Below are 26,806 nucleotides of genomic sequence, written 5' to 3'. Positions count from 1 at the left end.
AGGTGGTGTTGTGTTGTGTGTGTGTGGGGGGGGGGGGGGGGGGGGGGGGTAATTTCCAGGAGCACTATTGCAATTATCCGAGCGGTTAGGTGCCACAGCCTGACACCCAATCAGATCTGAGAGTACAAATTAAGTCGTGAAGAGCCACTGCAGATACGCAATCTTCTGAAATACACCGAAGGAGGGGAGGGGGAACTGTTCAAACAGGACCAGCGAGTGAGTTCAGTTCAGAGTGGTTGCTCAACATTTCAAAACATTTCAAAACTAGTTTTTCACCAGTTAGCAGCAGGCCTCAGAGTGAAGACGTTAAATCTACGCCCTGCTTTCTCTCACTCGTACTTTCCGCGCAAAGACAAAATGAAGAATAAATGCGGTGCACACCTGTAGGGCGCAAAGCAGCTGTGCTTTCCTTTAAAAATAGCGAAATGAAGGTCAACAGGACGGCACCGGCCATCTCTAGTTATTTTCTACTACATAACGCACATTACGTTAGAAATGCGATGCCCGCACAGTCTGAGCTGGACTTGCCTCACGTAATATCCATACGTGAATGGATGAGCGCATCACAATGTGACGAAAAGAAAATACTATCTACATTGTTTCCACTTCAGCGAGGGCCGGGCCGCAGCTTTCATTGGTCTGTGTGTCCTGACGTCAGGGAGGAGGCCGGGCGTGTCGGTTTGATTGACGTCGTGTGCTCTGGTAGTCTGCTGCGGGACCGGGACAGACAGCTGAGGGGGGTCTGAATGTCCAACCGGGACGATCGGCGGACTACCGCGAAGTCGCACGCGCCATCCACAGGTAAGTCACTGCTCGTGATCATATCCGAAACGTGGATGTTGGGAATTCATTCATCAACTGGCACTATAAATGGGAGACAAAGACACTTAGCTGTGTGTGTGTGTTTGAGGTACAGCAGTGGAGTTTGACAGAAGAAGGAGAGGTTCGTCCCCTCTGCTTGTCAGAACAAGCTCCACTCACACGTAACAGCTCGCTGTGGGCGCTTACTGTGAACCCGGACGCGTCCTTTCCTCCCCCCTTTACTCCTGCCTATCGTGACGAGGAATACATGGGATGGGTTGTAGTCGTAAGTGTGCTTACGCCACAATGGCTCGGATGGGTAACAAAAAAATGGCCGCACGTGTGGCGAGATGGTTGAGCGCACGGTTGTCCGGTCAGCCAAAGCGGCTCAGGCGTTTGGCACGGGATGTGGCACACTTGTTCGAGCGCGCGGATCCGTGCGCCAGATCCGTGCGCCGATTCCAGGAAGATAAGAGGAAAGAGCTGCGGGTTGTTGCGCTGACAGGATGAGAAGGCTGGAACACGCGTACGTCCCAGTGTGACTGACTGACTGCAACATCCACCAGCAAAGGAGGGTGGGCTCAAGGAAAGGACAGAGAGCGAGAAAGATAGATTTTTTACTCTGTCATCAGACCAAATTAAAACTCTTTTATTTCTTTTATTTTGTTGACTAGACAAAAACTTTACCAGCGAGCATCAGCACACTGAGCTAAAGCTGAATGAAAACACAGCAGACCCTTGGCTTGGCACAAACTGGCCAACCAGAGGTACAGCTAGACGACTGCATTGATTTTTATTTTCTGTCCTCCACTGGAAATGAATGAGTGCACCATCCCATAATAATCTCCTTACATGATGTCAGAACCACTTTATACTGCCACTTAATCGAAACATAAAACCAGGGAGACTTCCTTGCTCAGAGGAACACAGCACAGGGTCACTGGGCAAGCTTTATAAGCAGTTTAGCATCGTGCACGTGACGGGGGAAGCCCATGCACATACACAACATCACTGTGGATCTGTCCAGAGGTGCTACACAGGCTATGCAGACCCCTGAGAGGAATAGATGTATCTTGTTGCATCTTAACAGGCGCTTATGGGTGTTTCTCTGTTCATGTCAATGATCTAATCAGATTTAGTGACTCTCTTAGTGTAAACAAAAGGAGGAAAGAAAGGAGACTGAGTTAGTTAAGCACATCAGAGCAAGTCTGTAGTGGCTGCTGGGGATGTCCTTTAAGACTTCTGAGTCATGATTCAGGATGACCTTTATTGTTCTGCTGAAGTAAGACTTCTCAGCCCAGCTATGCATTTCCCCCTTGTGTCATCTCGGAGTTAAACATATGCCCCCGGTCAGTGAGCCATGCTGAACCCCAAATCCAACCCTCCGAAGCTTCGTCGTTTCTATTATTAATTATCATGTGTGGGAGATAGGAGGGAGGGTAGAGACATAGAGCAATGGACTGGGGAAAGTGGAATGACTCAGGCCTCCCAGCTATGAACAACACATGTATGAGAAAGCTGTTATCTACATAATAATCCCTCCCTGCCCTCCACCAGGCTGCACCTCCCTGTTGTTAACGTGTAACTGACACCATAGTAACTGTTATCATGAGCAAACGGCATCTCTGCGAACACCAAACTAAGCCTCAAGTGCAAAGGAACATTATTTTGAAAAGAACCTTGTGTCAGAATCGCTGCCAGGCAAATGTCTGGCAGTTTTTGCTGCAGCCTATACTGCTGATTCACCAGATTTTATCCATCACAGAGGCCTTAAAGAAGCATGCCACTACAAACCAGCAATAAAACAAGCTGTTTGCCAAAAAAGACGGCCTGGTTTTACATGTCTTTCTTGCTCAAATTGGTAAATAAAAGGTTGAATCTCCTTTACAAACTCCACAAAAACTGAGTGATGAAAATAGGGAAGATGATAGAATAAATATCTAAGATCAACAGCTTCCTCTTTTTTTCTTTCTGGAAGCTTATTTGCATTGAGATGATGTAAGGCCATCGTTAGCGCATACCAGATCAAAGTCTCGGTCCATTTCCTGGAGGAGGCTCAGCTAGCAGGATACTGCAGGCTGTAGTTTTAGACAGAGGCTAAATCTGATTGCAGTATTTGGCAAAAAATAATTTTAAAAATCCAAATATGAAATAAGACAAAATCCTTCATTTTCCCATCTCTTCTCGCCTTTTTACCACCCCACACCGCTCATCAGGTTTCTCATCTTTAAACTTTTGCTGTCATTTTTAAGCACTGTTGCATCACCTCTCCCCACTCCATCCCCTCCCTCTCTCTTCCTTAACACTAACGATCACTAGCAGGAGGCTGGGAACGCGGAAAGGCTGCAAAGATGCAGGCATGGCCATGTGGCGGGTTAGATTATGTCAGGAGGGTACTCGTTATTAAGATGATGCGCGCTGGGCGCTGAGAGTTTCTGACGAGCTGTGTAATTATATCCTCCCAAGCTGTGAGGCAAAGCGCAGACATCCCACCAGCTGGAACCTCACCAGAGAGGAAATTGAGGTCATTTCTTGGTGATGTGTGGAAATCGCTCCAGTGCAGAAATTTATTGCCTTGAAAATGGTGGTGATTTGAGCATCAGGTGATGAGCAGAGGTAAGCGTGAATCAGCACAAGGATGGAGCGGTTTGCTCATCGTAGAGGTGGATCGGGAGAAACTGAGGTGGCTTAATCAACATCCTGCAGCTGCAGTCATAAAATGATGACTGTTTGGGAAACATGGTTATGGTTAAAAAAATTAAGCATACACTGATCTGCTAAGATAGCCATCTTAGGGGGTCGCAGTGTAATCCTCTTATTGAGCAGCTGGAGTGACCTACATAGGGTTTGTCTGGAGGCAGAAGGTGATGGGTGAGAGGCACGACAGCATGGATGGCTATGTGATTGGAGTTGTTGCATGAATAGCCAGTTATTACACACTCATGTACATTTTCAAATACACACTGTTCTTATGAGTCTGCCACTGCAGCTCAAGGTTAAAGGAAGTTTACAAATTGCCCTGTAAACTTCCCCTGGAACCAGCCAGTGAAGTGACATCTTGACCTGAAGGCAGGACAGAGCTCACTGGCCTCTTTTGTGATTCTCAAGTCACTGAGAGGAACTAAGAGTGACGGCTGCTCTCAGAGCCCAGTTCTCCGCAGAGCCTGGGGCACAGGAGGATACAGAATAGGGGTGGACAGAATATACAAACATCAGCTGAATAGTTCTCATGGGATGGATGCCTTATGGGGCAGGTTCTGAGTGTGCATTTGTGCTTCACAATCTCAAGGGGCGTAGCACTGTTCACCGTAGACTATAAACTTGCAAAATGTGCTCACTCCCACACAGCAGGTCTCGGGTAGAGTTCAGATTTCCTGCTAGTGTGACCAGAACTGGAGGAATTAAAACCACACATCCCGCTGATGTTCGCCTGCGCCTTTAATAGCATGCATATGCACATGCACACGCACGCATGTTTACATGAGTGAAGCGGCAGTGATGTTTTGTACAAGAACAAACCCTCTGATCCTCTCCATAATCCCTCTTCCATGAGCCGTCCATCATCTGAGTGCTTGGCAACGGGGAGGAACTCGGAGGGCTCGTTCTTTCATACGGACCAGCCAATGGCAGCCAGGAATGCAAATCACCATTTTCTGTGATTTTCCGTCCTGAGAGTTGGAAAAGAGGATCAGACTGCAGAGGTGTTGAGACATCAGAGGAGTTCTGAGCACAGGACATGCTGAGTGAAAAGGGGAAATTATGGTTCAGCGGGGTTAGCGTGTTGGCAGTCCTTCTACCTGTAGAGAGCGTCTGTTTTTAGATGGGGGTAGTGTCAAAAATAAGTTGTATAACCAGTCTGTGGGCTACTCTTGCTTGTGCTGTTGTTGACCCTAGCTAGCCAAAGAGAAGAGTAAAGTTATAACATACAAAGAGCTGAAGTGCACCAAAGAAAAGTGTCCACTGGCAGCCACTGTCTGTACTTTTCATGCTGTATTTGTGATTTTTTGAATGTTTTTTGTTTTTGTTTTTTATATTTCTCCCATTTTTATGAACTCTGATGTCACACACTTCCCTGTTGCAGTCCACTATTCAACCAATCAGCATTCACCCGATGCACAGCATCATCCAACTCAAGCAATGTTTAGTTGGGATTTTGAACAACTGCACAGAAACATGTTTACATTGCTCAAAACCCCTCGCCATAGGGCCAGTGCAGGCAAATGAAGTCTGGCAATTCATCTCTACCAATTCTGCCAATGAAAGTGGTCAAATATCCAGCCAGAATGAATTCAGAAGCTTGTTGATGGCTACAAAAGGAGCATTAAACCAAATATTAATAGTAGTGTATGTATATATATTCGAGCCTGACTTTAGGCCCTGTTTGGATTAGAGAAAAACCAAAATAAATCCAAACATGTGCAGCCAATTCTTCTTGTTTTTGCTTAAAAGTCATTAAAGATGTATTCGTACAAACAATACACCTCATTAAAAAAAACAGTTTAAAGAAATCATTAAAAGCCTGAATTTATCATGATATTCACGCCCATGATGAGTGTGTGTGAACTTCTGACTGCAACATATGCAAACAGACACATTTGTGGAACCATAAATTCAACATAAGACAGATCAACCTGGTCACTGAGGAGCTTTGTGCAGAAAAAATAAGCTAAGCAAATATCCATCAGATTTTTATGGACCTTTAATTACAATTACGTTCCTGTGCTTATAGCTAGACAAGGTTATTTGGTAGGTTCTTGAAAAAGTGAAAGGGCGTTCAGCAACCACTCTTCTCTGTTCTCCCTCTAGACTCTCATGTTTTCTCTCTCCTCCTCTGAACTTCCCAAGACTTGAGAGGCTTTCCCCACAACCTTGTCTAATCTTTAAAGGATTGTTCTTTCTTTTTTTCTTCAAGACTCCTAATGTGCCTTTTATCTGGTCCTTATTGTCATGCTCTAAATCTCTCTCCTGCTCGGCTCGTCTGACATTCTCTCACTCCCTTTTACACACTCCTCGAAGGGCCAGATTGTGACCCTTGCTGTTTTTTTCTTTCTTCCCATCTAATGGTTTAGTTTTTAGGGGGACAGATATAATATTAATACAGATAGTGCATTCACTAAGGCACTGTATGGATGTGTATATGAAATGGTGAGTGCTAAATAACTACCAGTCCAACTAACCATGAAGACTCTACTGCTTTGTGTTTCTACTCTGTGTTGCAGACAATCCTGGAAGTACTGTGAACAGTAGCGCTCGATCTGCTTTGATCAGCATTATTTCACAACGGCTCCTTTGCATTTTCTTCTGCATAATATTAAACAAATAAAAGGTTTTTATACTGACCAACATATACCAATACTGAAATACCTGGAAAGGTCCGATATCAGCCAAATGATATATCATAGGGCTCTGTCTCTTTGCTCCTCCCTCCTCATTTGGCCCCTTCGATTGGTCCATCTTGGCTCCCTGCCCCTCGATGCGGATGATTAGGCGAGGAACTGCCTAGTGACTTTGCCTCTATTAACATTCTTCCAGGGGATATCTTTCACTTCCAGTGAGCGTGCAGAACCTGATTTTAATCTGTGTTGTATAATGAACTGACCCCTGTACTCTCCCTCTTGTAATAGTAGGTGACCAGTTAGCTCTGGTACGACTGGGTGAAAAAATACTGCCACAGAAATAAGAGATAACTGCTAACAAGTGATGGGTGGAGGTTCCTCTGTGTTGTCATCGCCTTTTTGTTAATTTTCTGTAGAGTGATTTTGCAGGAGGGTACTTGTTACCTAGGGAGCAGCTTAAGACCAAGATGTACCTGCGATGTGTGTGTTAGGGGAGTATATAAAAGAAGATTACTTTCTTGATTTGAGAGGTCTTCCAGATCATTTCTCATAATAAATAAGCAGACATAACTTGCAACTTTTATTAGACTATTGAAAGCCTTGACTGCTTGAGGTGAGAAAAATAAAGGGAACGTGAAAAAGGCTGAATGCAGTGATCATGCAGCTATCAGTTATATGGAATAACAGCATTTCAAAGCAGGTTTTTCTTCTTTATGCTGGCTTGCATTTTGTAACGGTCCATTTCACAATGGCTCTTAAGGGCAGCGTGAATGTGTTTAACTCTGCCAGACTTTGCAGTTTTATTAGACACAATTAAATATCATACAGCGGGGCAGGGCATGTTGCTGGAAGGAGCAGTGCTTTCTGCCTGCATTCACAGTTTAGACAGAAAAGAAAAAGAAGCGAGGATGTGGTGTTTGAAATGGCTTTTATGTGGCTGATGCAAAAATCCTCTTTGTGTGTGTATAAAGCTAATTCTGACTACTTAGACCTGAAGGTTCATTCTTGACAAGGAAAACAGGATAAAACATTTTCCTTCATATATGAAAGTCATCAGCAGACTTAAAACGCCCATGTTCTGAATACCTCATGTGCTTAGAGAGTCCTTCAAAGTAGGTGGGAATGTAGGATATAAGACAAAAACAGGGTTTGTACAATTCTAACAAGTTAATATGGTATGATCAACTTCATTCTTCAACACAGCCTGAACTCTCTTATCCTTTTTGTATTTTCTTTAAGTAGTCTTCAGGAATAGTTCTTCAAGCTTCTTGAAGGACATTCAAAACTCTTTTTTGGATGTTTGGATCTTCTCTGGCTGCTTTTTCTTTTGTTCTATAACAAGATGATCCCACACTGCTTCAATAATGCTATGGTTCACACCTTGCAGAGCTCGATCCATGACTGACAGTGTACCATTGTGTGTTTTTCTATCCTTGTATGCTTTTATGGTTTAGGAACATTGTCATGCTGAAACGTAAGCTGTTGCCAATGAGACTCTTTCCAGATGGTTTGTATGGTGGTTCAAAATCTGCCAGTACTTTCTGTTTCATAAGTTGATCAATTTTGGTAATATTCCCAATAGTACTGGTTAAAATGCAGCCCAAAACCATGGTAGAGTCTGCACCATGCACCATGTTTTACAGATGGCTGCAGACACTCACTGTTGTGTCTTTCTCTTGACCTGCTTCGTACCTATTGATGAAGGTTTGAACCATAAATTTCCCAATTGGAGTCCCTCCACCATCAGACCTGTTCCCACTGATTTTCAGTCCAGTTCTTGTTTAATTTGGCATACCTCAGCATTTTCTCCACGTTTCCCCTCTTTAAGAATGGCTCCTTGACAGCCATGCTTCCACTGAGACTGTCTTTACTGTATTTTCATCTGTTTCTTAAGGACATGACTTTCAGATACTGTTTATCTTCTTTAAATTGTTTTGTTAGGTCTGCCCCCTTTTTCCCATAGATTCGATTAAAAAAATGTGAGCAAATTATGTGTTTTTGCGACAGGCTACTAGTAACAAAGTCCTCAAAGATACAATTTAAAACTGAGAAATGCACAGCTTTAGTAACACTCCATCTTTTCTGTACAGTTTCTTTCTTAAATATCAACTGTGCTGGATAAACAGTGAAAGAATGACTGTATCTGCATTACAGTGTTCAACAGCACGCTGAGACAGAAAAATCTGTAATACGACACCTCAGATGCTGGCAAACCTCTGCATGAGACTCAGACAGGTTTGCAAGTCAAAATGAGAAGAGAGGTTTACTGGGTGTGAATGCATACCGCTTCGTCATTACTTTCAGAGAATAGTGGCCATTTCCCATACAATGCCAGCTGATGATGCGGGCATCGTTGAATAGCTAAAGACATTAAATTGTCAGGGATTTCTGTCAAAAGGCATCCCACGAGAGGAAGGGATGACATAGACAGATACAAGTAATAATTCACAGGGAGACTAGAGTTATTAGGTGGGACTGGTAAGCACGACTGTGTATCTGAATCCTCAAGTGAGTTTATGTGAGGAATGATGAAAACTGGCGAGCAGCAAAGCAAACAGGACTGAATATTCATGGCTCATATGGATGATCCTCACAAACTTTCACACATCTCCCACCCTTCCCCTGTCTTTTCAGGTCTTCACAGTTGACTGATGAGCAGCCAGTAGGACTGGGCTTGGGCTACACCGACTGGCATAGGTAAACACAACTTTCTCAACCCACCGGAGATGTTGAAATGTGTTTTTTTTCTTGCATGCTGACATGATTTTGTTGGTTCGCTGGGAGACCTGCCAGCCAGAACTGTGTTGGTCCGGAAATCTTTACTTTTAAAGATTTACTTTTGAATAAGTAAGGAAGCAGCTGGTTTTCTTTTAAGTGTGTGTGTTTGTGCTTGTGTACCCGTGTGGATTTCACTTTTGACAGCACTTCCTCTGTACTTGAAAGGGCCATGCTGATGTTAAACTAAAAGCGTGGGATTAAAGCATCAGTTTTATATAACCAAACTCTGTATATATTTATTTAGCGTCCCCAAATCTTACCTGACTGTGACTGGCAGAAAGTACAGCTTTTGCATTACTGGCTATTATTAGATGTCATTGTATTTTCGATAGAATACGCAAAAGCTTCTCTCTCTCTCTTCGCCTTTTAAAGTACCAGCATGCATTCTTTTATATATACACAAATTTTCTCATTTCTGAATAATAGAACAATTGCTTTAATAATTTATAGCACAGTCTTGCTTTGCTCATTACAGATCTGGCGCTTGTGGATCAGTTGTTTGTTTGTTTTTTAAGTCTGTGCAGACTTCCCAGGGTGCTTTCTTATGGCACGGTGCTTTAGTTCTTCTCATGCAGCTGCTCTGCCTAAGTTAAATTCTGCACTCAGAGTCGTTGCCAGTGTGTTGCAGTGCGTCGCTAAAGGCCATTTCAGCCCTTGCCAAGCACAGCTATGTAGCATACTTCAGCCCTGTGGACATGTTTGAACACCAGATATGGCGAAAGAGGGAGAGAGAGATTCTGTAATCCAGTGCTTTCGTGGCAGGATTAAAATCCCGCGTCCTGAGTTGGGGGAGGGGTTGACTGGTATTGCTGAGGATGGGGTGGAGGGAGAGGCGGGGTGGATTAAAGCCTACAGATTTGCTTCTTGCACAGCTGTGACGCTCTGGGAGGAGCCTGATGGGGGGCAGTGGGAGGAGCTTGTTCTAGATTATTCTCATTTTTGCTTCCATGACTTTGGTCTTGATACAGAAATGGAGATTTGAATCTCAGGTTAAATCACAGCATATCCTTCGCGTCTTATAGAGCGCCATGGTTGCACTAATTCAGGGGGTCTCAAGCTGACTGTTGTTTCTTGCATAGCTGTAAAAATTGAAATGTCTGTCATTAGTTAGCCAGTCCAGCACCTGCTCACTTAGTGCTCCTTTACATGGTGACCAAAGCACATCGTCACATGTGTTATACAAGCGCAATTGACCTGCTTGTAGCTGCTTTCTGCAATCCAGTTAAGTACTCTTGATGACAGCAGTGCAGAGTTGGCTAGCTGCCATACTTTACAGTAGTGTCACTGCTGACATGATATTATAAGTTGTGTGGTTCTTGTGTGGTTGATGCTAATCTTTTACGTAACGTCATGCTAGAGCTAAACGCACCAGAGCATTCAGCCAATGTTTGCGCCCTGTCATCATAATGGTAAATGGTAAATGGCCTGCATTTGTATAGCGCTTTTCTAGTCCATAGGACCCCAAAGCGCTTTACACTACATTCAGTCATTCACCCATTCACACACGCATTCACACACTGGCGATAGCAAGCTACATTGTAGCCACAGCTGCCCTGGGGCGCACTGACAGAGGCGAGGCTGCCGGACACAGGCGCCACCGGGCCCTCTGACCACCATCATAACATCTAAGTCACATTTGTATGCACAATGTATTTATTGTGATTATACTTTTTATGTTATTATTCATAGAGTAATGGCCCATAGGCTGGCCTCCTACAAAAATGGTCTAATTGGACTGTGCTGACATGGTCAGGCAGCTGTTTGTCTCTTTGTTTGTCTCTAAACCAAGTCGTAATCAGATGACAGACTAGGGGAGAACTTCCAAAATATGGAGTCAATAATGTGTTTGGTATCACATCTGCTAATGCTAGCACTGCTTAACCAGCAAGATTCCTTGTGATATTAAATGGAATGCTAATTTTGCCTGATAAAAAAATAGGCTTTATCAAGTACTTACTGAAGAAAAGGAAGAGCCAATACTTTAAAGCAGGGGTAAGCAATGGATTTTTCCAAGGGGCCACATGAGGAACTGGGACTGTTGTTGGGGGCCGCACCACTAAGGTGAACTGAATTCTGGTCAGTTCCTAATTTTATCCCTATATAAGCTTATCAACTGCCCTTTAGTATTCACTTTAAAGCATGTAATTTAAACATGTGAGCTGTACTGAACTTTATGATTATGAGCTTTTATTTAGCTCTTAGCAACTTTATGCCGCATAGCCTCAAAGAGTTCTTAGTAAGTATAGCAACATAACTTGCCTTTTATTTCCAAGAGAGCCTTGCTGTGATGTGTTAAAGCATTCTTTGTGAAATGTTACTTATTATCCTCAATATAAATCAGGACAGACAGGGTCAAACGGTTATTAAGATAATATTTCTGTTAAGAAACAGTCATGCAGCCAGCAGCTTGTGCAGACGTACTTAGGCAAAAGGCAGAAACAAGAAAAACTGCAGTCCAAAAAAATGTGCATAATCCTGTCAGCACCTCGAGTCTACTCATTTAATGAGATGTAAGGTGGTGAGAGGCACATTCATTTTAGGGGGGGGAAGCAAAAAATTAAAGAGAAAAAGCTCCCGTTGGGCTGAGGAAGAATCAAAGAGTTGGACGACCACTGAGGGAATTCGTGCGAGCACAGTGTGCACAAACAGAGTTTCTGGCTTTGAGCAGAATAAGTGTGAATGGGAGCAAGAAGGAGGACAAGAATGGGAATGTAGGGTCAGGCCCTCTTTAGTAGCACTTATGTAAGATTACTTACATAATGACACATTCAACTAGTGTGTGTGAGTGTGTGTGCCTTTGTCTAGACAAGAGGGTTAACTTGACTTTGGGTGGGGTCAGGGATACAAGAGGAGGGGTACTCAAGCAGGCCTGGTAAAGGAGGATCGTGGGATTATGTGTGTGTGTGTTTATGTGTGTTATCAAAAGAGGCGGGGGTGGTAGTATGAGAAGGTATTAAAGTCAGAGTACAGGGAGGGAACTAGCAGGCACTGAATGCATGTCCACATCTGTGAGTGCTATCCAGCTTTCTGCCCCTCTCCGTCTCATTTCACGCCTGTCTTTGCAAACTCGTCCAACCATCAGCCTCTTTTCCTTTCTCTTTTTAAAAAAATATCTTCCTTCAGCTTTCCTACTTCTCTTCACTCCCCTATCATTCCTCGTCTCTTAAAATCCTCTGATATTAATCCCATTCTACTGTCGCTGTCTTTGTGTCTCTTCTCTCATTATTCGCCCTCAATCCCCTCTGTCTCTCTTGCTCCTATCTCCCCTTTCTGCATTTTTTTTTTGAAGTGTGGAGGGTCAGCAGTGCCAGAAAAGACAAGACAGAAGACATATTGGCAGAGCTACTGGTGGTTTACTCGTGGTTAGCCTTAGCATACTTGTGGCAACAGAGAGGAAGAGCTTGGCGATGGTCACAGCAATGGAGGATTCCTGTCCCAATGGGGCACAGGAAGAGGAGGAGGTGAGACCCCTGGGACAGCATGCCGTGGAGGGGCCCCCGGCTGTACGATCCACCCAGGGAGCAGAAACATCTGGAGGTGAGGACAGTAGGAGGAAGAAGGGAGCTTTCAAATATTAGGATGAATAGTGGGATATTGTTATCTTTCATTTAAGATGGAAGGCTTTAGATGGGTAACTCCAGTGGTTTCTTCAGCTTCATGTGGAAAGTCTTTAGAGCGACAGTTCCCAACATTTGTGTCAGATTTGCTTGAGTCCCCTGTGATGGATACCAAGCAATGAATAAATAAAGCCTTGTCCACACAGGACAGCAGTTTGTTAATGTGTGTTTAATGCAGCTAATGATTGGTCGCTACCAGACAGGCTAGGTAACATTAATGTATTTACTATTCTGTCATACGTCAATCAACAGTATCCAGTGCTGTGATTGATTTATCAGTGGGCCAATATCATCATCATTTATAAATGAAGATTTAAAAAAATAAGTAAGTAACAAATACAAAAACTGTGAGCGACGAGGTTGCGCAGTTTGCCCACGAGAGAGCACTCTGCAACTTTCCTGTTGACAGCACATATTTGAAAACCACAACAACCAGTCTATCGGAGCAGATTCAGGCAGAGGGTAAAAAGTAAATAATAACTGCACACAACAAGTGTTTCATATGTCTGAAAGAAGAAAAAATTTTGCCCGATATATACAAAAAAAGTTGAATTTAAAAAAAAAACAGGTTCTATTTTAAACCAGTGCTAGTTTAGATGAAGAATATGTTTTTATAACTAAGGGGACTGAATTTCAGTAGATAAGACAATTTTTAGCATTAGAAATTTTTCCATTTCTAATGCTATTTGAACGTTTATCCAAATCTTTTAGCAGTTATCTGTTACAACCAATAATTTCTCACTCCTTATTAATTCATTTTAGAACTACTTTATTTGACTTTTATTCTGTTCTACTTTGATTAATACATGAATTTGAACCTAAATTAGCCAGTTTTACCTGCAGCTATAAGTTTCAGTGAATTTTTTTAATCCTTTGTCCGTTCTAGCTAACCTTTAGCTAGCTAACCTTTAGCTAGCTAACCTTTAGCTAGCTAACCTTTAGCTAGCTAAAACCTGCTAATAATGTTTAACACACATCAGTTTATTCAGTTCTCTTTTCAACAGTTTATCAAGTAAAAGCCAACTGATTCAGTCATTTATATTATGTATTACTTTAAGTTAGCATTTCAGATATCCTTGATTCTTTCCTAAGCAGTTTAAACATGCTCTCAGTCCTCCCAGTTAGCGCCTTGGTGTTACAGCTGACACAGGATAAGCAAGTGTAATTATGTTTAAAGTAGTTTAGGTAAACAGCAGTATTTCAGCCTACCTTTGGGATCCAGTCGAGCGGTTAAGAAGCGCTGCTTTACAGCAGCTTTAGCTGTGAGAGTCCCAGGAACTGCACTGCACTTCTGAAAAAAGAAAAAAACACCCTCAGATATATTTTGTTATGGATGATGTGTCAGTGGAGTTGCTTCTCTGACAGTCATCTCAGAAGCTAAAAATAAATAAATAAATAATGATACCATGTTTAATACAAGTTGCGAGGTTTTTTCTTTCTCCTGGGATTTCATTCCTTTAGAAACAGAGCAGTGATCTCTGCATCAGCATTCAGTGCACATCATGCTCGTAGGTGTGCATACCGATGCAGTGGTTAGATGTTGCAGACAAAAGTGCCACGGAGGGAGAAATTACAAGGAGGTAAAAGAGAGTGATTCATTATATGTGAATAAATCATCTGGAAAAAAACAACTGTTTGGTGCTGTAATCTCTTAGCATTAACAACTCCTTCAGGCCACAGCATTTGGATCTCTGTGTCATATTTCAAAAGATTATGTAGACTTTAGTTTGAAGGCTTTAGTTCATTTCCCAACTTTTACCGGACAGAAATTTTAACAGGTAATATGCACAGAAGCGTGGACGAGTAAGGGTTCCTGTTGTCGGGGATGTAGTAAGTAGGTAAAGGTCAATGAAGACGACACCGGGATATACAAAAGTTTTCAGCTGTGTGTTATTCTGTGTATGCTTGAGGTTTTCACTCCGGATATGTTCATGTTTTGCAGTAAACGTAGCTTTATTTATTGCATACAAGTCAAAAGTTAGTTGTGCCATGGTAGTGTTAAGTTTCCATATTCGTCTTGTCTGTGTGTGTCTGTGTTTGTGTGTAGATGCCTTTTCCCGAAATGACCGTTGCCCTGTGGAAGATCTGTGTGTGGTTCCCCAAGAAGAAATAAATTATTGTGTCCATATGTCCGTACTGAGTCTTAGATTGTGCTGTTGTGCCTTAAATACACAAAGCTTCATTGATATACAGGTTTGATTGTCTGCAGTGCTGTTTTTAACCTTCTTCCCCCCTATTTGTCCTTCTTAAAGAGGATCATAAATATTTAAGGTCTGTTTTGCACCGAGCCTGTTGTTTATGCAGTCTCCCTGCGCTCCTGTGGTTATCAGACGCTGTAGAGCTCGAGTTGAACCGTGACTGTTTCAGTACAGCAAACCAGAGAAAGCAGAATTTAAACAGTGATTAAACTGAGATCTAAATCACAGAGAGGCATTCATTTGGATAGAAATGAGCAACCAGAAGGAAACGTGTGTTACACAAGAGATGCTACTTTTTTCGGTAATATTTTACAACTCTCCCACATGGTGTGATGCTGCAATTTATCTTGGTTAAAATGCATTCCAAACTTTTAATGCCTGTGCCTCTTTTACATAAGGAAAAGCTGATTAAACATTTTTAAAGTGCACGTCAGCAGAGCTGCGCTGTGGTCAAGTGGTAAAGGGTCATATCGCATTTGTATAAATGTCCTGAGCGGCTCCTCAGTCCAATACGACTTCGATTCCTTTCTTTCTCTATTTTTCATCTTTTTGTTACTGTTTCTTTTAAATAAAAGCTAAATGTCCAATATTTTTTAATAGGTATACATGCCAGATTGCAAAACCTACCAAAAATATAATATATAGACGTCAGCATTTCATAATCTGTATTTTCAAAGCAGCGATTTGGTATGGGGCACTTTATTCTAAAGAAGGGGCTGAAGTCATAGACTATAGCTTGACTTGATGACATGGAACATGTCTCAGGGTTTAAGAGTAATAATGGGTTAGTGAAGCAAAACGCAGAGTGAAATCATAGAGTGAATCAACTGTATACAAGTGCTGACCGGACATAGTTATTACCCACATAGGTGTAAAATGACACACACATACACATACATTTCCAGGGATTTAAATGGCTAAAATGTGCTTAGATTGGCTTTAAGACACTGGCATTAGGGCGTTCAGCTAGCTGATACCTACAGTCCACACCTCTCCCTGTCTCTGTTTATGTTAACAGCATAGAGGCTGACTGCATCTGAATCCAGGAGCCTTTAGTTGAATGTTTAGGGCCTTGAGGGAATCTGGAAAAAAAAGCACTTTGAAGCTTTAAAGTTAAGCTTTTTTAAAGTGAATATACACAACTGTGCACACTCTGTGCAGACCAGGCTTAATATTCTGGGGTGCTTGTCTGTGTATACAAAGTATGTGTATCCAAAACTCTCCCAGAGAACAATACATGGTGTCTGTCGGCCAAATCAGCTCTTGACTGACAGCGCTGACTCAGGGTAAGACTGGCTGCCTTGACTCAAAGACCATTTGCCAGCTGTGTTGTGACATTTGGGTGAAAGCTGGCCCAGACAATACTTACTGTAACATGTTTCAAGCCCAACTCGTGACTTTTGGGCCACATCTGGCACACACTGCACTTACCATATTGGACCATCTTATGCTGTCTAGGCCACACATCATTTTCAGTGCTGTAATTAGTACCAAAAGCATCTCAGATTAGATCCAGATGTTATCCTGGCTGTGGAGTTTAAACTGAGTGAAAGCATGCCCGTTCACTGCATCTGAAACATTTGGGTCTTCTTTTGCACTGGAGTGTGAGCAGATCTCTTTTTGCTGTTGCTTTGCCTTCAACAGTGTCATGGATGTTTACACTCTGAATGACTTTCAGGCCTGGCTAACTTGGCTTTTCTCTTTTTCTCTCTGTCTCTGTTTCTCTGGATCTTTGTGTCTCGTCCCATCCGTCCAGCCATGCAGCAGGTGTTGGATAATGTGGGTGAGCTGCCCACCTCTGCCGGAGCCAAAGACATCGACCTGCTCTTCCTGCGCGGCATCATGGAAAGTCCCATTGTACGCTCCTTGGCTAAGGTAGCACACACACATAGCTCAGGGCAAGCAGCAGGGAGCAGACAAACCACTAGCCAGCTTCAAACTCCCCCACATGTTGCTCTCAGCAATGCTTTGCTTGCTCTGGCTGAGGCGTTGAAGTACAGTAAGGCTTTGATTAACACACAGTGCTATGTGCATCAGACCTAATGCATAATGACGTAAGAAAATTGTGCAGCTTTGCATTTCTGTGCCTTTTTTATTGACAGTGCATGCACCTACGAACACGCCTTCACTGCTGTTTGAAGTCTAGTGTGCAGTGAGTTCAGTTTAACCACAGCTGTAGCTCCTCCATACAGGGTCTTGTCATGTTGCGCTTTTTCAAATGCTCCCTGTAGAGCACCATATCATATCTACAATCACGGCTACTGAGCAAGTCTCACTTTCTGTCATTCACTCTTTGCACATCCAAATAAATACCAACAAAACCAGGAAGGTTATGAAAGGCAACCGCCATCTTTCCACTTTTCCTGAGCTTCTTTGTCTCACCCAGGCTCAAGAGCAGCTGGAGGAAGTGAAGCTGGAAGCGGTGCAGGACAATAACGTCGAGCTGGTGACAGAGATCCTGGGCGACATCAACAACCTCAAGGTTAAAGACGACAGCACGGCTGAGTTGTCTCGAATCCTCCAGGAGCCGCACTTCCAGGTGAGCCAGAGCAAGAGCGAGCACAGTTAGGTAGGCTAGAACAGACGCCGTTAACACAAGCACTGGTTATTAACTTAGCTTATGAGGTAATATGTGGCAACCCAAAACACTATGATAAACCAGATGCTGTTTTACAGCACTGTACTTATAATGTTATGTCATAATCAATACATAAATTCTGGTGTTGCTGCTCTCTGTTGGCAGCAATAAAACTTTCACTGTCTCTTAAAAGCAAAGCGAATATTGACTCTGAATCTGGGAACAGTGTCTCCCTGTGGGCCTCATGAGGAATAAGACTTGTGTTTTATCTAAAGCGCTCTTGTTTAAATAGGTCTTAAAAATTGTATCCTATCATATTGGTTTTGGCTTTGCTGACTCTTCTGCTTCATTGCTAAATGTCCTCTTATGGCTTCTCTCTATTCTATATTTCTTCATTTAGCTGTTATGTATTGACCCTCCATACGTTTGTTGAGTGGCACATTGTATGTTTTCATCCTCTTTTCTATTTCTACATCAACATTCATTTCTTGATGCTCCCTGAGAAAAAGTGGTTAGCTTGATAAGAATACAGCTTTTTAAATGCAATCATTTCAAATAATTATTGAATTTATATATTTCCAAGTGATGCACACTTTTTTCCACCTTATTCTACTTTTTATTATTAGCAGTAGTTGTTGTAATGTTACTGCACGTTTGTGAAATGGGGACTGCTTTTCATCTGAACAGTATGTCGTACTCTAAATGTTACAACACTAGCTACAGTGGCACAGATCAGATGTTTTGGAGCCTGCGCTCATGCATCAGTAGAACACTAACCTCTGTGCCTGAACTTAGCAGGGGCTTTATGCAGGCAGGGCCAATAGGAGGTAGATTTCTGAGCCGAGCGAAGCCCCTGCACCAATCAGAGCTCTTTGTGCCTTTAGCTGAAAGATAAGACTCTGTTGACCTACTGAGCAATAGAGATACGGAGGGCGGAGGGGGGAAAGCAGGCTAGGTGGGAAAAGGAAAACAGATATTACATCACAAACTGAGTGTTTGATTTTACAGACTTTTTGTATTCTTCACCAGTGAGTGGTTGGTGGTGATTTGGAACCAGTAATAATATATGGGGAAAAAGCAACTTGAATGAAAGCTGTTGGAGGGATACTCACGAATCAGACATTAAGTGATTAGATTTGGGTGGTTATCCATATTTGGGATTTTATCCATTAGATGATTGCTTTTTAAGCCACACCTAAATTATTAATATGCTAGTTGGCTGTTTGGAGGTATAACTGTCCCGTTTCACTGTTATAACGTCTGCCAACAGAGCTTTTCTATTCACTTGAAACATCAAGTCACAGTTTTGTTATTAATATTACTGTGAGGAAGACTAAATTTCCAATGTGGTCACAAGTGACATTTACAATAAAACTACTGAGGGAATGGAACTCAGTAATGTATCGACTTTACTTTTGTGAAAGTGTAATTGTGCTTCTTCCTCTACAATAAGATGTAGTTAAGCCTTAGCACTCGCCTACCCTCTCCTTTTTTTTTCCTTTCTCTCAGTCTCTTTTAGAGGCTCATGACATGGTAGCCTCAAAATGCTACGAAGCCCCGCCTCCGACTGAGACAGCCAATGACGCAGCGGTGAACAGCGCTCTTATGCAGGCCGATGCCGTGCGCATGATTGGCATTCGAAAGAAGGCCGGGGAGCCACTGGTGAGAGGAGACTGCACGCTGACTGAATGTGTTTGCATGAGTGTGCCACATTATTTATCCATGGGGTGGCTGTAGCTCAGGTGGCAGAGCAGGTCAGCCACTAATCAGAACGTCGGTGGTTCGATCCCAGGCTGCACCCTGGCTGCATGCCAAATATCCTTGGGCAAGATACTAACCCCGTATTTGCCTACTGGTGGTGGTCAGAGGGCCCGGTGGCGCCTGTGTCCGGCAGCCTCGCCTCTGTCAGTGCGCCCCAGGGCAGCTGTGGCTACAATGTAGCTTGCTATCGCCAGTGTGTGAATGGGTGAATGACTGAATGTAGTGTAAAGCGCTTTGGGGTCCTATGGACTAGAAAAGCGCTATACAAATGCAGGCCATTTACCATATTTGTTTTATAATTCCATTTAAAATGCTCCAAAAGCTGCCAACACTACAAACATGGTCGATAGGTTACTAAAATTAACAGGGGTGAGGCTTAGCACAAACCCCAAGAATCAGACGAACCCTCCCTCGAGCCAGCACCTGGTGACAGTGGGAAGAAAAAACTCCCTTTTAAGAGGAAGAAACCTCTGGCAGAGGCTCCAGGCGCAGGGAGGGGGTGAGTGTGAGTGCGCAGGAATCAGAGGTAATAAAACATCCCTCTTCTTCCTCTCAGGGTGTGACATTTCGTGTGGAGAAAGACGACTTGGTGATCGCCAGAATCCTTCACGGAGGCATGATTGACAGACAGGGTCTGCTCCACGTGGGCGACATCATTAAGGAAGTAAACGGGAAAGACGTTGGCAATAATCCCACTGAGCTCCAGGAGATGCTCAAAGACTGCAGCGGAGGGATCACCTTGAAAATACTCCCGAGCTACAGAGACGCTCCTGCTCCTCCACAGGTGAGCACGTACAAGCACAGGCATGCACTCTCCTGCTTATGTAACCGGTGGCAGATGTTGGGTGGTGGCACCATCCTGACGATATGTCCTACGGCCTTCCCACAATCCCTCGCGCAGGAATTTGAACTCTGGGAGTCCTATTAATAACACTCCAGATGCTATCTAGGTCACACTAGCAGTTTCTGTGTCATGCACGCACTCCAAATACACGCACATGTGTTTGGAGTAATTTCATGCTCTCTGACATGCAGAGTACAGTAGTGTGTGACGCTGTTGTACAGTTCCCCTCAGACACGCTCCAGTAATGTCTTCTGTGTAAAAAAAAACAAAAAAAAACACACACATATATATATATACCTTGAATCTTGGAACACATAAACCTGGAAATGCTTATAAACTGAATGAAGGGCAGTAAAAGTGAATGAGACGTAATGCAAAATCACTTCCTGCTCTGTGGCTCAGAGCGCGCTGCACAGTATATTTCACTGGCTTGTTTTATTGCTTCCTCTGGCTGCTTGTTTAATCTAATGCTCTGGCCAAAGCACTTACCCTTTCTAGCAAAAGCCCATGCAGCGTGTTGACGCAGCATGAAGAGCTGTGTCGGCTGCGGCTGTGGGAAACGGGCCGTAATGGGTGTGAAAGAGCTGCCGTCACCATGCCGACGTGTGAGAAGCCATGCTGAGTTAAAGCTGCTTTGTCTTTCTTGTTGCTTTGTGAACGGCCATCTTCCTCTTCAATCCTAATTTAAGCGCTTCAGGAGCTCACACCTGTTCCTCTGTTCCTCACAGGTATATGTCCGGCCATACTTTGACTATGATCCCGCCAATGACAGCTTGATCCCCTGTCGGGAGGCAGGTATGGCCTTCAAGAAAGGTGATATTCTTCAGATTGTAAACAGAGAAGATCCCAACTGGTGGCAGGTGAGCCATCCTTCACAGACTGTCTTTGACCGAACTTTAAACTTTCAATTTTCTAAATTTAACTTTGAACTGATCCACGCCAGGCATGTCACGTAGTGGGTGGTGCCACGGGTCTGATCCCCAGTCAGTTCTTGGAGGAGAAGAGGAAAGCTTTTGTTCCCAGAGACTTGGATGGATCAGGTGAGTACCCTACCTGTACTTCTTGGCAGTGATGCCAGACCTTTGTGTAAACACTTTGTGAAAGATTCCTGAGCTAAAACTCACCCAAGTTCTTAATGTTTCTCTTAAGCCGAGGCTGTTTTTGAAGGGATGGAGTGGCCTGTGAACTGGTTTACTGCCAGACCTCTATCACTTGTAAAGCTTTTAGCTGATTGATGGCAAAAAAAAATAAATAAAATAATGGGTAGTTAGTATTTTCAGTGCATGCCTGCCCCCGTCTGGCCAAATGCTGTAACAGCAAAGATATAAACGTGCATATTTGTCTTGCAGGAATTCTTTGTGGCACCTTGGCTGGAAAAAAGAAGAAGAAGATGATGTATCTAACAGCCAAGAACGCAGGTCAGAATATTCTTCATGGTCTAGATGTTTGGTTAATGTCTTCATTGTCTTTCTCTACAAGTGGCTAACAGCTTTGAAATGTCTTTGAACAGAGTTCGATAGACATGAACTGCAGATCTATGAGGAAGTGGCAAAGGTTCCTGCTTTCCAGAGGAAGACGCTGGTTCTGATAGGTGCCCAAGGAGTGGGCCGACGCAGCCTCAAGAACCGATTGATGGTCCTCCATCCCACGCGTTTTGGCACCACTATACCATGTATGCCACACTTGGGTTTCTAACCGCTTTTCTCAAATTTTGCTACAACAGTGCAACATTTACCTGATTCATGTCTTCTGTCAGACACCTCACGGAGACCCCGTGATGAGGAGCTAGGCGGCAACTCCTACCACTTTACCTCAAGGACAGAGATGGAGGCTGATGTGAAGGCCGGCCGCTTCCTGGAGCACGGCGAGTACGACGGCAACCTGTACGGCACAAAGATTGATAGCATTCACGAGGTGGTCGCAATGGGACGCACCTGCATCCTGGATGTCAACCCGCAGGTATGAGAGGGGTCCAAAGCGAGCGAATGTCAGTGGCAGGGTTATTTTCATGCAGTGAAGGGTGGCTTTGACATGCAGCATTTACTCACTGTGTTTGACCTTTAGTGAGAACATTGGAGAGTTTTATTAGGTGAAGTTTGGACCAGCGGGACTTTGTTTCAGTTGAGTTTGCATTGTTTCAGAAAGTTTACTTTCAGTTGAGTTTTTATTAGTTCCACTTTTAGGTTTAGTCTTTTTAATTAATCTAATATTGGTGGATGTTTGTCAGGGGAAAAGTTCAGAAATGACATCATATATCAGAGTCATGTAGACTTGCCAAGTCTTAGTGCACCAAAGCCTTATGAGACAGTGTGGTTTTCAATTGCAATTTCAGATCTACTTTTAAACTATAATAACCTTGTGTTAAAGGATTTGAAAAAATATGCTACTCAAAAGCACTTAAAGGAACACATTAATCAGTATAGCAGTATAGCATCAAGTCAATTAAACTTCTATGATATCGATCTGATCAGTTAAGTAGCAGAGGCGGTATTTAATGTTTCTTGATTGTTTTTTCACTAGTTTTCCATTTAGCTAAGGCCAGTCTCACTACTGTTATTATGAGGTGATACTTGGGCCCCATAGAGGTTGGACAAAAGGTCTAACTCCTCCAAGATGGCACATCAACTCATGCCACTACCAGAAGGTTTGCTGTGTCTCCCAGCATTGTCTCAAAAGCAGTCGGGCAGTTACTCTAGGAGAGCTGGTGAGGCCTGAGAAAGGTCCTTAACCCGTCAACCATTAGTCAGTAGGATCGGTATCAGCCCCTTTGTGCAAGAAGGATGAGCACTGCTGAAGCTACAAAATTACCTGCAGTAGGACACTGATGTGACTATGTTTGACCATACAATCAGAAACAGACTTCATGAGGATGGTCTAAGGACGCCTAAGCGTCTTGTGGTCTCTATATTCACTGCCCCGACCATGGAGTCTGATTGGCGTTACCTGTAGAATACCAGAATTGGCAGGTCCACCACTGCCATTAGTTATCAGGATGAAATCCTTGGACCCATTGCCAGACCCTAGGCTGATGCGGTGGGTCCTGGGTTCCTCCTGGTGCACGAGAATGCCCGGCCTCGTGTGCAAAGAGTATGTAGGCAGTTCCTGGAAGAGAAGAACTCTGGGATATTATATAGATGGGCCTCCATCTATCCAACTTCCCCAGGGCCAGGTCCCTGTTCCAGATCTAGGAGGAGACCCCCAAGGACACCAGCCAGTCTCTCATAAAAAGCATGTCCCAACATTGTGAGGCATGCATACAAACTATTGCTGCAATGAAAGTTTGCCAAAATGTGTCATTTTTTTCACTTTGATTTGTGGGGTGTCTTTGAATTCAGACCTCTGTAGGTTGACAATTATTATTTCAAATAATGTGGCATCCTTTCATTCCTAACACATTACCTGGTCCGTGTAAGTATAGTATAATGAAAACATCTTTGTCTCTCTTCAGGCTCTGAAGGTACTGAAAACAGCAGAGTTCATGCCTTATGTGGTGTTCATTGGAGCACCAGATTTTGATACTCTTAAGGCCATGCACAAAGCTGTGGTGGATGCAGGCCTCACAACTAAGCAGCTCACGGTAGGTTAACAACACCCATGCGTAACAATGGGATGAAGTAAACACACACAAACAACCATGCTCTCTCTCACACACACACACACGCATACATAGTGATATGCTTGCATTATCTGTCACTGTTTTTTGACATTTGAGCCCTCACTTACATATCATGGGGATAACTGTGCAATATTTTATGTCAACTGTAGTCAGTCACAAAAACTATGACTGATTCACTGAGATAAAAGACACACTAAAGACATTTGAAAAAAAGGTGTGGTGGTAACTGGTGGCCAGTTTGCCTCTCATTGTTTAAGATTTTGTTCTCCCTCTGGTTTAATGTTTTTAACACTTTTAAGATTAAATCACCCTCATATGCTTTCTATGTGGGCCTTACTAAAAATAGACTGAGGGACAGGGTGGCTAAATATAAGTATGCCGATTTGAATGACCCTGTGGCCAAAACACTGCCTGGAAGCAGATCATGTTACTTGCTGGTCAAACAAAATCCTTCTAAAAGTACCTTAAATTACATACAGTCGTGGTGAAAATAAAGTACACCGTCTATCATCTCTATCATTGTGCATATCAGAACAAAAAAATCTGAGATGAACAACAGCATACAACATATTATGCTATGTTCTTAAAGCCAAAATGCAGAAGCGTCATGTTAAAAGTGACATAAACCCCTTGATTTAGTAGAAGCACCTTTAGCAGCAATAACTTGAAGTATGACTTCAGTAGTCTCGCACATCGTTGAGGAGGAATTTTGCTCTACTCTTCTTTACGACGTTGTTTGAACTCATTTGTTCTCGGAAGCTCCCACCAAACCATTTGAATCAATCTGAGGTCTAACATTTTGACTGGCCCATTGCAGCAACTTGATTCTTTTCTTTTTCAGTCATTCTGTTGTAGATTTGCTGCTTTGTTTGGGATCATTGTCCTGTTGCATGACCCAAGTTTTAGCTGTTGGACAGATAGCTTTATATGTGGCTCTAGTGGAGTTTGGTATACAGAGGAGTTCATGGTCAACTCCATGACTGCAAGCTGCTCGTTTCCTCTGGCTGCATATCATCACGCCTCAAACACAGTGCTTGGCAGTTGATATGAAAGTGTTTGTACTGATGTGCTGTGTTTGGTTGCTGTGTGTTATGGCCAAACGTCTCCACGTTGTTTTCATCTGTCCAAAGGACATTTTTCCAGATGTTTTGTGGTTTGTTCAGATGCAACTTTTTAAACTTAAGCATTGCTGCCATTTTCTTTCTAGAGAGAAGAGCATTTCTCCTGGAAACCCTTCTAAACGAGTTCGTTTTTTCCCTAATTGAATCATCATGAACTTTCACATTTATCGTGCTGAGGCCTGTAACCGGTCTGACCTTGAGGTGAATGTGTTTGGAAGTTCATTCCTGGGAAGACTGGCAACTGTCATGAATGCTTTCCACTTGAATGCTCCAGACCAGCAAGCTGGCAAAGGTTCTGCCTTTATGGAGGTCCTTACATTTGTTGATCATCAGTTAATCAGGCGATTTTGAATTGATTGACAGCACCTGGCCTCTTTTAGCAGCACCATATCAGCTGCACATTGCTGCTAATACGGAAGAAGTAAGGGTGTAGTTTTTGTCTTTGTCGTACTGTTTCTGCATTTTTGGCTTAGTTTTTGTAAGACACAGTCTGTTGTGTTATATTTTGTTCTTCTGTTCTTGAAAGACCAGGTTATTTTTTACTGTAACCTGAAAGGTAAAACCTTAGAATTGACAGAGGGTCTACTTTCTTTTTACCATGACTATAAATATCCATACACTCATCATTTGTCCACCTGTCCTGGTCTTCACTGTTATGTGCTGGACACTGACACTCATGCATACAACTTGGATTTATCCCCAGAACTGACCCGTCCTTCATGTTTCTGCAGGATGTGGATCTGAGGAAAACGGTGGATGAGAGCGCCCGCATCCAGAGGGCTTACTGCCACTACTTTGACCTGACCATCATTAACGACAACCTGGATAAGGCCTTCGAGACGTTACAGGCAGCCGTGGACAAACTGTGCAGTGAACCCCAGTGGGTCCCAGTGAACTGGGTATACTGAGGACTAGCACCACTCGTTACACTGTCCAGTCTACGTGGGCCTCAGTGACCCACCAACATGTATGCGTGTATGTGTGCTTGTGATCACAAAGGCCAAAGAAGACGAAGGGCAGAGATACTACTGCAAGTAATCAATGAAATCTCATCGCTCTTTCTCCTCTCGGGCCTGCAACTTTTTTCTACTCGAAACTCAAAGGGAAAGAGTGCTTATTTATTTTATAACTTTTTATGAAAGATCTTTCTATTCAGTGTGGGATTACGGTGAGAATGAAACAAACCAACCATGAGAAAAAAGAAAGAAAGTCGTGTCACGTGCTCGGGCCATACTTTTTTGCATTAATTTATTGTTGTAGTGTCGCTTTGTAGTCGTTTTCCTTCATTTTTAAATACTTCTATCAGTCTTCCCTCGCTGACACGGAGGATTCACGGTCGCCACCCGAACTCCAAAACAAAGACGAGGACAAGGCGATCGATGACAAGAACTTGAAGCCGTCATTGTCCAAGAAATCTCACGGTGTGGCACATGTTGAACATCATTGCTCTGTTTTCTTTTCACCTTCATTTACTTGAATCCTTAATGTTATTTTTTTTAATGTCGTCGGCCCCAAAATCCTCAATCGGTTTTCTCCATGAGCGAGGGGCTAAAAAGCTCATCCGGTATATAAAAGAAAAACAATGTTATGACGTACTTTTTAAAAGATCAAACACCATGTCTGTTCATTTTCTCTAGTTTTGTTTTGTTTTTGCTATTTTTTTTTAATCAGCGTGATGATTAGTAGAGTGTAGCATTCAATCGTTTGCTTCTATCGTCTGTTTGTCTGCAGTATGAGTGTCACAGTGTCACTGGCCATCATCTTTACCTGCTACAATGTGTTAATGTTTTATTTTTTGTGAATGTGGCTCAAACCCACTCGCTCCTTAATGATCCTCATCTTCAGTGTTGCGGTTATGCCAAAGCCCTTGTGATCATGCTCTGAATCAAATATTAAATTCACAGTTCTTAAATCAGATACAGAATTGAGAAAAACCTGAAATCTGTCCTGGACTTCGTGACTTCAGGATAAAATGAGTATTAAATCACTTTAGGTGGATATTCGTTGCAATGTACAGTGAATACCATTTCAAAATGCTGAGGGTATTCTGTGACAGCCCTGCTGCCTGTTCAAGTGTTTCCACATCAACCTCATGTCTTCTTTTTACATTTTTATCAGCAAACTTGTGATGAATAAAATTTGATAAACCTCATAAA

General features: G+C 43.0%; 1 protein-coding gene and 1 long non-coding RNA gene across 5 annotated transcripts; one reads left to right on the top strand and one right to left on the bottom strand.

Annotated features, from left to right (window-relative positions):
• Positions 1–666: 666 nt before the first annotated feature.
• On the top strand, positions 667–26,806 carry pals2b (protein associated with LIN7 2, MAGUK p55 family member b). Of its 4 annotated transcripts, none has more exons than XM_004547896.3 (13): positions 667–801; positions 8,772–8,834; positions 16,487–16,605; positions 17,117–17,269; positions 18,818–18,970; positions 19,626–19,853; positions 20,642–20,773; positions 20,857–20,953; positions 21,263–21,331; positions 21,424–21,585; positions 21,670–21,872; positions 23,362–23,490; positions 25,382–26,806. In XM_004547896.3, the coding sequence occupies exons 3-13, from the start codon at positions 16,489–16,491 to the stop codon at positions 25,556–25,558; spliced, it is 1,620 nt and encodes a 539-aa protein (XP_004547953.1). In that variant the 5' UTR covers positions 667–801; positions 8,772–8,834; positions 16,487–16,488; the 3' UTR covers positions 25,559–26,806. The 4 variants fall into 4 exon arrangements, with proteins under 4 accessions (XP_004547953.1, XP_076735053.1, XP_076735052.1 ...); XM_076878938.1 differs by having other exon boundaries at positions 668–801; positions 16,487–16,587; XM_076878937.1 differs by lacking the exons at positions 667–801; positions 8,772–8,834 and adding an exon at positions 12,323–12,452 and having other exon boundaries at positions 16,487–16,587.
• Positions 12,249–14,083, bottom strand: LOC105940854 (uncharacterized). Its single transcript, XR_001167501.2, has 3 exons — positions 13,938–14,083; positions 13,742–13,823; positions 12,249–12,446 (listed from the first exon to the last, which is right to left on the bottom strand). It is a non-coding gene; the product is annotated as an uncharacterized LOC105940854 (long non-coding RNA).

The sequence above is a fragment of the Maylandia zebra genome, linkage group LG22 (assembly GCF_041146795.1).
Source record: "Maylandia zebra isolate NMK-2024a linkage group LG22, Mzebra_GT3a, whole genome shotgun sequence".
Classification (NCBI taxonomy): domain Eukaryota; kingdom Metazoa; phylum Chordata; class Actinopteri; order Cichliformes; family Cichlidae; genus Maylandia; species Maylandia zebra.
Note: the sequence above shows the minus strand (reverse complement) of the source record. Positions and strands in the feature narration are given on the sequence as shown.